The 12572-nt window shown below is 49.7% G+C and overlaps 1 protein-coding gene across 4 annotated transcripts in view; it reads left to right on the top strand.

The window, feature by feature from the left end:
• The window catches only part of KANK3 (KN motif and ankyrin repeat domains 3), a 43391-nt gene extending 32247 nt beyond the window's left edge, over positions 1–11144 (top strand). For 3 of the 4 annotated variants that reach the window (XM_019550632.1, XM_019550630.1, XM_019550631.1), the window contains exons 6-11: positions 3157–3244; positions 5075–5294; positions 5788–5930; positions 6750–6950; positions 8055–8153; positions 9846–11144. In XM_019550632.1, the coding sequence (XP_019406177.1) occupies positions 3157–3244; positions 5075–5294; positions 5788–5930; positions 6750–6950; positions 8055–8153; positions 9846–9884 (790 nt within the window). In that variant the 3' untranslated portion in view covers positions 9885–11144. The remainder of the gene's footprint in view (positions 1–3156; positions 3245–5074; positions 5295–5787; positions 5931–6749; positions 6951–8054; positions 8154–9845) is intronic. The other variant, XM_019550633.1, reaches the window with a different exon arrangement.
• Positions 11145–12572: the final 1428 nt, after the last annotated feature.

The raw sequence follows: 12572 nt of genomic DNA, 5'->3' as shown, positions 1-12572 counted from the left end.
CTAGGCATGCCTGGCCCTGCTTCCCTCTGATTTGAATGACCCACCAGATGGTGGGGGCTGGAGTTATTTGGTGCCCCTACCTGCCTTTCACTGGGGAGGTAACTGGCCTGGGATTTTTGGGAAACTGTCCAGCCATGGACAACCCCACCAGACCACCCTCCCCTGATAGGGTGCAGTTTTAGGTCTTACCTAGGACCTCATTAGGATGCTGTCCTTGGGCTCTCTTTCATTGGGCCCAGCTCTCACTCTGGCCCCATTCTGATCCTATAACAGCCTGCATGCTGGCTGACCCCTACCCTCTTCAGCTGTGATGTCCCCCCATATCAAAGGGATCTTCACCCCTTACAGGCTCTGGCCCAGCCTCCAGCAACTGCCTGCAAACTGCTCCCCTTTTGGCAGTCCCTCTTCGCTGGCTCCCTGGTCACCTTGGTCTTTTTTTTCCTGGCCAGTGTATGTATAGAAGCTCTTGTTGTCTTTAACCTCCCTTGCCTGGTGCTGCTCATTCTTCATCTTTGCTTCCCTGATTTTGTCCCTGCAGGTTCTTGCTATTTCCTGGTAAGCTTTCTTGGTGACCTGCCCATCTTCCCATTGACTCTATGCTTTTCTTTTGCTTTGGAGGAATCCTAGAAGTTTCTTGTGCAGCCACGCTGGTCTCTTGCCATTCTTCTGCTTCCACTGTGTCCTTCAATCTTCAGAAGTTTGCTAAGACCTCCAATTGTGGCTTCTAGAGCCAGAGGAAAGAGCTGCTCCCCCTGTGACTGAAGATTGTGCGAGGCACAGCCAGAGGAGCCTGCTCACAAGAGAAGCCTGCTGTATTTGACCAAGTGCAGCACGTAATGTCCAGTGCAGGCCTCCAGTTGCATACAGCTGGAAAACCACTTTGGCTAAATGGCAGCATGAAGTGAGCAGGAAATAAATAAGAGACCACATGAAAAAGTTAGAGGGAATAAGGAGTTATGCAGGGAAGATAGGCTGAGCCCTACGCCCTCCAGAAACAAGAATGACATCAAGGAATATAAGCTAATATAGGGAAATACTTTTACATACAGCACAGGCTTCACCTATTGTACTCCTTGCCATGGGACATCACTGAGTGCAAGAGCTCAGTAGGACCCAAAACCATATGCAATAGTTATATGGAAAATGAAAACATGCCCAGTGAAAATCATAGAAAATTAGGGCTGGAAGGAACCTCAGGACATCACATCTAGTCCAACCCCCTGCTCAAAGCAGGACCATCCCCAACTAGATCATCCCAGCCAAGGCTTTGTCTAGCCAGATCCTAAAAACCTCCAAACGTGGAGAGTCCACAGCATCTCTGGGTAACCTGTCCCAGTGTTTTACTACCCTCCTAGTGAGAAAAATTCTTCCTAATATCTAACCTAAACTTCCCTTGCTGCAGTTTGAGATGGTTGCTCCTTGTTCTGTCATCTGCCACCACTGAGAACAGTTTAGCTCCATCATCTTTCAGCCCTCCCCTTCAGGGAGTTGAAGGCTGCTATTAAATCCCCCCTTAGTCTTCTCTTCTCCAGACTAAATAAGCCTAAGTTTCCTCAGCCTCTCCTCACAAGTCATGTGTATCAGTCCCCTCACCATTTTCATTGCCCTCTACTAGACTCTCTCCAATTTGTCCACATCCTTTCTATAGTGGAGGGCCCAAAACTGGACACAGTTTTCCAGATGTGGCCTCACCAGTGCTGAATAGAGGGGAATAATCACTACCCTTGACCTACTGGCAACACTCCTACCAGTGCAGTCCAGTATGCCTTACTGGCAACAAGGGCACACTGTTGTCTTAGGACTGGTCTGTTGCAGGTGCCACGTGCAGTGCGTGCCTCTAACCAGCCCTGTGTGCCATGTACAGAACAAGCTGGGTCCGACCCTGTGCACCGTACGTCAGGCACCAGACCAGCTCTATACACCTAAGACCAACAGATGCCCAGTCCAGCTCACAGTCCAGCCCTATGCCCCTCATCTATCCTGCAGGGCCAGATGAATTAGATGCCCCCATATAAACTATTTGACAGCCAAAGAAGGCATGATTTTCAGATATAATAGCTGATCGGCATCAAGTACATTCCCTATTTTGACACCCCCTTTAATGTTAATAGATAACGTCAGCACAGCTGTGATTCACATACCTGTAGAGCTGGGATGAGAGATGATCCCTTGTGCTGTTGGGACATAAATGAATGCCTAAAGAATGAGCTCAGAGGAACCTTCTATAATTGCATACTCGCATCTTCCTTGAAGTGTCCAACACTGGCCTCTGTGGGAGAAGGGCAGGTAGCCAGGCAGCCCTTACATTCCTAAATTATGGTTGGTCTTAGGACCATTTCCATTCCTGAAATCAAGTTGCTTCTGGGAAGTTAAACTGCCACAGGCAGCTACCTTTAGCCTCAGTTTTCCCACCGAGTGCTGGCGTTCTCAAAGCCTTGAGGGCTGCACAGAGCATGAACGATGGGGGCTTTCTGCTTTTCAAACCTCGGAGGAACATTGAGACCCAGCTTGGAGCTCTGCCTTTGTAGCCTGCCCTTCCATTGCTGTTGCTAATACTTGTCTCCAGTCTGATGCTTCCACATTCCTTGACCGATGACTGGGTATGAGGTATCAACCTGCCAAAGGGGAGGATGGGCTGAAACCAAAGTCCTCCATTTAGGACTCAGGAAATCTAAATTGACTGCCAGGCTCTGCCGTGGGATAGCTGTGTGACTGGGCAGTCACTTGTCCTCTCTGTGGCTCAGGGTCCAGTTTGCAGAATGAGAGAACAAGTTAATTACTGGTTGTGAGGATAAGGTGCTCCCCAACCTTCTCCCACTCAGACCCTGGTACCACCACCACAGCACCATGTCTACTTTCCCCACAATCCTCGGCATTTATTGCTGAATAACCCACTAGCCTGTTCTGCTAGAAATCTAAAAGCAATTTTAGATTACAGTCCTAGTTGCTCACAGCAACCCCACAGTCCTGGTTGCTCACAGCAAACTCTGCTTTTATGCTGCTTGAGGAATGGATGGAAGGTGGCCTCATGTTAGTACACACACCTGTTAGCAAGCTGAGGGTTGTTTTGTTTGCAGCTGTGTCCTCTCCTGGACATATCTCCGTGGTTCTGTGGGCCAGATGTATACAGATCCTGCTCCAACCTGCTTTTAACAGGTTTGAACTGAGCCCGAGAATGAGAGAGGCCTGCGTGATTGTAAAGAGCCATCTCAGCCATCCCAGTTCTGCGAAGAGCAAGGAGGTGGTGAGTAGAAGGGGGTGCTGAAAGGTGAAGCAGCTGGGATAGTTCCACAGGCCGGGGGTGGGGGGTATCACTCCTATACTTTTGGGAACCATGTGCTTTGTCTGCAGGGCCAGGACTTTGAAAGAAGGTTTTTGGGTCTGTGGCAGGTCATTTAGGATCCGCAGTGTGTGCTAGTATTCTTTGTGGTGAGAGCTGCAGCCATATACAGCAGTAGTGCTCTGCCTTTTGGGGCCACGGGCTGGATTAATGGTGGGGGCCAGTTCGTGAACAGAATCAGGCCCCAAGTGCCAGAATGAGACCCTGTGTTGCCTCATCAAGATTGGGACCTGCATCGTCTCCCCCATCCCCCCACACCTAGATTGGGCCGTGTGCACCCTGATTAGTCCTGTGCTGTCTCCACCGATCCCAGTACACTGGAATTGGGCCCTATGTGCCTGATACAGCATGTAGGGCCATGTTATCTGGCCTGCAAGGCTCCCCACAAGTTTAGAAATTTGGCAGCAAGGGAGCAGAGGTAGCTGCCACCACTACCATACCTCCAAATTTCCAGACATATGGGGAGCCCCACAAGCCAGATGACATGGCTTTGCAAGCCACATTTGGCCTGCGGCCTGGGATTTGAGCACCCCTGATGTAGAGTATTCTCCCAAACAGTCTTCTTCAAAGTCCTACAATCAACCAAACTTGGACCCACCAACTCCTTTTCCATTGCAGCGCCGGGAGCAGCAGTTTTATCTGCTGGAGCCCCTATCTGCAGCACGCACGGCTGCTAGGAGGCGGCCTGGAAGCCAGGAGAATGGAAACGAGTCATTCTCCCACACACTGAAGCCCTGAGCTTCCCCATGAACATCCCTTGCTCTTCTCACAGAAAGTCTCTTCCCTCTGCTTCAGACTTGGCAGCCTTGAGTCTTGTGGGGCTCATCTTGCCATCCCAGGCACTGTGGGAAGAGCCTGGGGAAGTAAGTGATCTGAGGGCTGTGGCATTATTCAGAACCACCCAATATGTGAGCGTAAGGCTCCTCTCTGATGTACCTTCTCTTCCAGAGCCCAAGATGCGCAGAGAGGTAGTTAGCTATGTTAGTCTAAAATCAGGCAGGGTAGACTAACGAAATAAAGTATATAGAGCACAAGCATTCATGGGCTGAAGCTCACACCATCAGATGCTGTGAAAGGACATGCACAAAGCAATGTATAAGGAGAGAAAAAATAGAATACAAAAGACGAGGCGGAACAAAGGAGTTACAAAAGCTAATCCAGGTAACGAGATAAGAATCCATTGTCCCTGTTTAAACCATGTTTAACATGATCCGGTTTGTGGATGATTTCCTGTTTTGCGATTTCCTATTGAAACTAGTTTTTAAAATGTTGCTGCCTGAGAACAGCAATCCTTGGGTCAGCGCTGTAGTGTCCGGGGAAGGTAAAGTGTTCTGTCACAGGCTTACCCTGCACACCATCCCCTCTGCATGCTTCTCTGCACCAGTTCCTGGCAAATGCCTAAGCCCAGCTGTATAAGGCTGCTGACAGAAGGCAAGGAGGTTTAGTGCTGGCCCATCCTACAGGCAGTGCCCCCTGACCTTGCTGCTGCCTGGGGCTGTGTCAGGTAACTGAGGGTAAAAGGCGCAATAAATTGCACTGCTGACTGTGCTGCAGTGGGAGGGTTTGGCTGGATGTGGCTCAGCCTTGGGCTGCAGATTCTCTGGGGAGCTCTTTCCAGCAGGTCTGTGAGATTTAGCAGAGGAAGCCATGAGTGCTCAAGGGCTGCATCCAAGGAGCATGCTCCCCCAGAGAGAAGCATTTGATGGCTTCAGCACTGCCCTCTTTGTTCCCCAGCTGTCCAGCAGTAGCCTCATTCTGCAGGAGTGGTTCCGCGTGTCCAGCCAGAAATCCTCTGTCTCAGAGATGGTTGCCAACCACCTCATGGCCTTCACAGAAGTCTCGCCAGCACTGCTCGCCCATGTCGTCAACCTCTCCGATGGGAATGGCAACACGGCCCTCCACTACAGTGTCTCCCACTCCAACTTCCAGATCGTGCGGCTGCTGCTGGACACTGGTGAGTGCAACAAAGACACCAGCTTTATGGCTTTGACCATGTGGCCAAGTCATGTTCAGCCCCTTGAAGCCCTGAGGAGGGGAAATTCATCTTTAGGTCCTACCTAAGAGATGGGAGCACAGAATTTGGCTCCTTTGCGAGCAGCTGCCTCACCTCTCTGCTCTCAGGCTTCCTCTTTGTCCCATGAGCCCCTCCTAGCAGCCTAGCTCATCCATGATGCACACTCAGATGTCATCTGGTCCCCTCCTGCATGGCTGTTGGTAAACAAAACCTGCCCCACTGGGTCATCATGATTTGCTCTACTGTGCCAGCCTGGTTGCATTGCATACAGTGTGCAGTGGTCCCTCACCGTGTCATTCCTGTCCCTGCCGCTGGATTCCACAACTTGCCATTAGCTGCCCCCTGGCTTGGGAAGGAGGCCCACAGGAAGGCTGGGTGCTCACTGCTCTGTCCTGCCAGCCGGGGCCACTCTGATCATCTTGTCTTTCTGCAGGAGTCTGTAACGTTGACCACCAGAATAAAGCTGGATACACAGCCCTCATGCTGGCAGCTCTGGCAGCTGTGGAGCATGAAGAAGACATGAATGTTGTCAGGAGACTCTTTAGTATGGGGAATGTCAATGCTAAAGCAAGCCAGGTGGGTATTTCTGGGGCCGTTCACCACTGAACAGTCACATCTCTGATACTGCAGATCCCCAACCAGTTCTGCATGGGGGAGCTCCCAGGCTGCTCCTCAAACCACAGGTATTGAAAAGGACTACGCCTGTGGGGCAGCTTATTGATATCATGTGGCTTTGCTCCTGCCTCTGATTTGTAGGCCTTATCTTTAGGAGTTCCTTCTCTGCTTCTGTCCCTACTTTTTTTTTTTTTTTTTTTACCCAATTGCAGCCTATCTCCTGACAGGCGGAGGGCTGACTGCAGGCCTGCTATGTGGATTCCTACCTCCCAGAGGAGTTCATGGGAACGGGGCTAGACCACAAGCAAAAGAGCTGGACTGCAGTTACTGAAAGAGCCACAGACACTGGGCCTGGCTGCTGGCCTGACCCTGCGTGAGTCCCCTGGACTCTGTTTCTGGCAGTTTTTAACATATCCTGCTTTAACATAACACTGCTCCATTTCAGTGCACTGGGGCAAAGAGGGAACTCAGCTGAGGAGAAAGGGGGAGATGAGCAGGTTTATGGGCTAGGTGGAGCCTAGCAGATCTTTGGGAAGAGAAGTGGAAAGAGTCCTTCTCCCTTGGTATGCATCAGCCTTGGCTGAGTGGGCCTGTCCCCTCCCCAGCACTCCCTGCTGTTCTGTTAGACCTTCCTGTCTTATGTCCTTGTAACATCTGTCTGTCTTGGAGCAGTCTTCTCCACCTCTGTGGGCATTGGCAGAAGTTGCCATGCCCTCTCCCTGTTGGATTGGAAGGTGTCAAGTCCCCTTTGTAGCCTCCTCTCTCTTCTCTCGGTTCCAGGCTGGTCAGACAGCGCTAATGCTGGCTGTCAGCCACGGCAGGCAGGAGATGGTGGAAGCCTTGCTGGCCTGCGGTGCCGATGTGAACTTGCAGGATGAGGAAGGGTCCACGGCGCTGATGTGTGCCTGCGAGCATGGACGGGTGGAGACTGTGAGACTGCTTCTGGCACAGCCGGCCTGTGACCTCTCCATTGTGGATAACGTGAGTGCCACTTCTGGCCCGAGGCTGGAGCTTCTCCCTGCATCTTCTCTGCCCTGTTTCCAAGCTGCTGCCCTCACCCCCATAAAGTCTTCTCTATCGGACAGAGTTGCTGTTGATAAAAAGGAGCTGTCGTGCACGCCCCCTACTGCCCTCTCATATGCTCACACACACAGTCCCCTTGTACTTTCTCAGGCTCTTTGGTTTTACTGTTAGTATTTTCCAGTCTGTCCTCTCCTATCCCCTCTCCTCTGAGCTCCATACTGTTTTCACCCTGCTCTGTGCGTCTTGGTTTCTCCACTGCTGTCCTTTGCTACATATGCCAGTCTCTTCAGCATGGCCCCCTTTGCAAACCCAAGGTTTGCTCGATGCACAGATCTGAGCATTTTCACCCTGCAAATTATCTGCAAATGGACCAGGATTTTTATAAATATGTTTGTTCTTGGTGATTGGTTGTCAGACCCCTTATTTGTACAATTGGGACTAATTATAATAATAATAATTGTATAATTGGGACTAATTATTCCTTATTTGTGGCTGCCCATTAAGTTATTTCTGCTGCCTGATTGGCTGAGTGGAATTTTCTGAGCTAGAAATAGTGCACAGCACACACCCTTGATTTGCATGTATTCGAAATGACATTTCCAAATGGGTGTTTCCAATGTCCGTCAAAACACAAACCCCTTCAGACAAAAAGCCATTGACAAGGGAGAATGGCCTGGATGAAGCCAACAGCTGTGTGGAGGCAGAAGGAATGTGGCTGGCAGGCATCATCCAGTGTTGTTTCCATCTGCACTTCGCACCCAGTAAGAGGGGAGGTGAAAGGTGGATCTGTCCTGACCTTCTCTGTAAAAGAACAGAGTCTATAAGCTGTGTATAAGCTTATTGCTTCTATTCTGTTCCTTTAGATAGTCCCCAAAAACTTAAGTAATGTTCTCAGTGTCATAGCCCAAGTGGCATGTGGTACTTACTCATGGGCTTAAAGAGCTCAGAGTAGTTGCAGGAAGATGGGATTGCATTAATTAAAGCTGCTTTGCTAACAGCTGCACCAGGTGACCTACTCTGAAAGCTCGGGTATCTCCTGCACCTCTTTCTTTTATTTCCTAGGATGGTAACAATGCAGTAGCAATTGCACTGGAGGCCGGGCACAGCAACATTGCAGTGTTAATGTACACCCACCTCAACAGCTCAAAGGCACAGTCTCCCGTGAGTAACCTCATGCTGCCCCAGTGAAAACAATTGCATCTTTTGCCACATTCAGATTCTTCCAGAGGCTGCACAAGAGACAGGTCACTTTGCTCACTGGGACCTGCTGAAAGCCACAGATTTCCTTGTCTGGCTTAAAAAAACAAAAAAACAAAAGTGGTTCCTGAAATCTCTTTGGCCATCTGTGCAGGAGGTATGTCAATGCAAGTCCCAGCGCAGGCCCTCTTCACACCAGAACGCTCGTGATAGCCTGGCACAACAGTATGGGGAGTGGAAGGAAGATGAGATTTGTCCTGCAGTTCTTGGGAATTGGGCTTGATTCTGCCAGTTCGTCAAAAGGAGGGATGGTTCAGGCTAGGCTTGGAAAGGAATAATGAGAGAACCAGGCAGAACTGGCGAGGGGAGAAATTAGGAACAAGACAAGCAAATATTTCCTGTTGGGGGTCAGAGTAGGAGAGCTTCCAAAGGGAGCGGAGAAAGCCCCAGCCTTGGAATCACTTAAACCGGGGCCTGGCAGAGTTCCTGGAAAGGTTTTGTGGGGACCAACCTCCTCTAGCTGAGGAAGAGACTTCCCTGTATTAACTTGATTAGAAATTGTGAAGGGGGAGAGGAAAATAGGGGATTTCCCCCATGTGCTCTAGGTGTCCATTCTACAATGTGTGTCAGATGGGAGCATTTCAGACCTAAGGTCTGGAGCAGCCTGCCATCGGAGGTGGTTCAAACACCTACGCTGGACACCTTCAAGAGCAAATTGGAAGCTTATCTTGCTGGGATCCTATGACCCCAGCTGACTTCCTGCCCTTTGGGCAGGGGGCTGGACTTGATGATCTTCCAAGGTCCCTTCCAGCCCTGATGTCTATGAAATCTAAAAGAGGGTTAACTTGGAAAAGACATTTTTCACTGTTACCCCAGTAACAATGTCCTGCAATGGCCTCATCTACACTGCAGGGCTTCTGCTTGCAGACAGGAGCTTCTAAATCAAGCTGCCAAAGCATGTGCGTCTCCATGCAGGTTCTGGTAGCTCCACGCAGCTCTTGCCAGAGCTGCCCAGCTCCACCTCGTCAGCTCTGCTGGCAGGACAGAAAGTGAACCCGGGGAATATACTAGCTGTTAGAGGGACCTCAGCAGATGACAGAAGGTGTGGGTTTGCCTGTACACATGTTCCCCAAGCTTTTGGGTTAGAAGCAGATGCCTTTGTTTGATCAGAGATGGCATTATTCTGCTGGGAAAAATAAGGGTTTGTGCCAGCCCGGGGAGCTGTGTCCCCAAACACCCTCCCAGTTTTCAGCAGAGCCTAATGCAACACCGTGTGCATAAGGAAGGTGAATTGCTTGCAGGTTGATGTTGCTTAGCGTTCGGTACAAGGGCCAGTTCAGTTTGTTGGATTTTTGGTTTTTGGTTTTTTTGACAAAATATTTTTTCATTGGAAAATACTGACTTATCAAAACTGATGGTACCCTTTACAGAAGAGTAGAGGCTTGGACAGAAGCATTCATGCAATAAGCTTTCCTGGGATTGAAATGGACCTTTCACTTAGACAGACTCCAGACTAGCAAGTAGCCTGGTGATCTAGGCACTCAGCTAAGATGAGTGTTCAAATCTCTTAGCTAGGCTGGAATCTCCCTTCTTTTTTGTGAAAGGTCTTGGTTTCATGTCAAAGTTTAGTGAATGTTCTTCTCTTTGTGTCTGCAGCAGGGGAAGAGCCCTACCATCCCAAGGAAGCAGCATTAGATCAGCCCTCCCAACCAGGGAGACTAGCTTCACTGGACATGCATGTCTCACCATCTGGGATCAGAACCTCCACCACATTCATACTCCATCCAAGAGCTCAAGCCCAGTTCATTACGTCCATATATTAAATTACCCCTAAAGTCCCACAAGTGTTTTCATTCCTGCCAAATATGACAGGGGGCCAACCCTCCACTTCAGTGAACTCTCCTCCACTGAAAAGTAATGGCTTGTATGAGTCAGCAGCACCCCATAAAGTAACAAGGCATCTGCTTGTAGAGTGAAATTGCTTGCAGCAAACAGATACAGCTCGCTTCCAGCATCTCTTCTCCTCCCACCACTTACCTACCCTTGAAGCTGCAGAGGGTATGTTCCCTTACAGAGCATACCTAGGAGTACTCTGTAATGAGTTGGCCAACAAGGGCTTTTTTCCCCCCCTGTAAACAGAGGAAGAGTTGGAAGTCATCTGGGTCTGAATTTTCCACAGAAAAAAAAATTAAATTCCTTGATAGGAGTTGGAGTACAATTGGGCCAAAAATAGCTGTTGAAATGCAGCTGCAGTTCACATGGGAGTTGGAGTTTGGATTTCTTGTGATCACCTCCTTTTCCAGCCAGAATGTCTGGTAAGACTGTATCTCCCATAGTGCACTGTGCTCTGCTCTTGGGGTCTGGGGTGGAGGTGGTCTCCCATGAGGTATTTTCCAAGCCAGGAGCCCAGCTTATAGAGGAGAATGGGACAGAGCTACAGCTTCCATCAGGCACCTTGTGAGCATCAGTAAGCAGAAGCGCTCTGGCTTTCTACTGTGCAGTTTCTCAACAAAACCCAATTTTCTGAAAGATGCACACATGCTTCATGAAAAAGAGTTTAGTCAAAAAAGAATGTGGACAGACAGTTAATAATTTAATTAGTCGGACAGGATAAATGACTTTTCTTTTTCTGTAGCAGTGAGGCGAGATCCTCAGGATAAAGAAGAGGGAGGGATGGCCAGCCAGATTGCTGTGAAATCGCTTAAACTAGCCAGCCGGGTCTTTTGGAGCTTCAGTACTTTCTCTGCTTGAGGATGGATCCCTCTCTGCTGTAGGAGTTGGAGAGGGAGATTACCTTTCAAACCTTGACTGCTTTGCCCCTCTCTAGCTTCACGGCCATTAACACTGAAAGCTGGTCTAGTTCATAAACTCCTCCTCACCTTGCTCTTTGAACACCTTCCTAACTTCAGCCGAGGGCGAATAAGGTGGTAGAAACAGGTGGGGCTGTTACGTTGGGGAGTGAAAATCGGAAGTAGCAACCAAACAGGCAGCCAAAGTCAGGTGGGAAGAGGAAGGGTCTCAGAAGGTCTGACCAAGGGGATGGATATAAGGAAGGGGATTTGCTGGACACTTCAATGAAGAACTTTCAAATATTAGTGCTCAGTGAAGCTAGAAGGCTGTAAGCAGACTTTTCATCGGACGTGGCTCTGACTGATCTGAGCAAACCCTGGTTCAGAAGAGGAGTGACACAGCCCTTTACCTACATAGCACTTCTGAGCTGCATTGCTTCTCAGTGGCCAGGAAGAGCACAAAGCCTGACAGGCTTATGCCTGGATGTTTGGCAGTTCACTTGAATGAGATGCTATTAACTTACAAACATATGCAGCACTGGAGGTTGATTGGGGGAAGACGTGTTAGGAGATTTTATCTTGTACGCTTCACAGGTACTTCAAGTGGGACAATGGCCTGGGACTAGGATCCCTGAACCAGGAAGTGACAGAGCCAGACTGTTCTGGCAAGATGCACTCAGCCAGACCTGCCGAACGAAAAGCGAGCAAGCAGTCCTAGAGTCTCCCCATCCTCCTTGCTCTATCTAACCCTTGTTTCTTTTACTGGTGAAGGCACCAAACCCTTATGATAAACCATTTCCAAGCTCTTTCCTGGAGCTTTTGTTCAACCTCCCCAAGCAGCGGCTGTTGCGTTACATGGTTGCACACCTCATCTGCAACTTTGCATCCACAATCCAGAGAAACCCATCCCTTGGACCGCGGGCTGAGCTTGCAGTCTATGGGTGTGTCCCCACATGCAGAGGCTTGCCATTGGCAAAAATAACAGCAGCACAGATTTGTGCCCCTGCACATGGGGATGGTGCAAGGCAAATTATCCAGGGGGTAGGGGAGGCTGGGGCCAGCACCTGTGCTGGTCCCAGCAGCCTTACCTGGGGTCCTGAGGGCCTTGTGGGGCAGCAGTGACCAGACTCTGATCTCTGTGCCTTTTTTAGCAGCAGTTTGACATGGGGATCTCCTGGTGTCAAAAACCCCCCAGACCTGCCATGCTGCAAATTAGTAGTGCAGCAAATGGTTGTACACATGCCACATGCAGTTTACGGCACCTCAGATGGGTTTAAGGTGCCGCAAACTGCACGTGTACACACATTGGGATGTGTCCTCTGACTCCAAGGGAGCCTGCTTAGAGTCATTTGTCACAAGCAGTAGGACTGTGCGAAGCTTCGGGTGGTGGTTTGATTCGGATGAGATTCAGCCTGATTTGGTGGCTCAATCTCCAAAGCCAAATCAAATCAATTGAAAGGTCTGAATCCATTCAAAGCTCTCCGAATCTTTGGCAAAGATTCGGAGAGCTTTGATGATTTGGGCAGTCCCGGGTAGCTGCAGCAGGGAGCTGCAGCCGACTCTTAGCTGGTAAGTACTAGGGGTGGGGAGGGGG

This window comes from Crocodylus porosus, unplaced genomic scaffold (genome assembly GCF_001723895.1).
Source record: "Crocodylus porosus isolate Cpor-Errol unplaced genomic scaffold, CroPor_comp1, whole genome shotgun sequence".
In the NCBI taxonomy this organism is placed as follows: domain Eukaryota; kingdom Metazoa; phylum Chordata; order Crocodylia; family Crocodylidae; genus Crocodylus; species Crocodylus porosus.
Note: the sequence above shows the minus strand (reverse complement) of the source record. Positions and strands in the feature narration are given on the sequence as shown.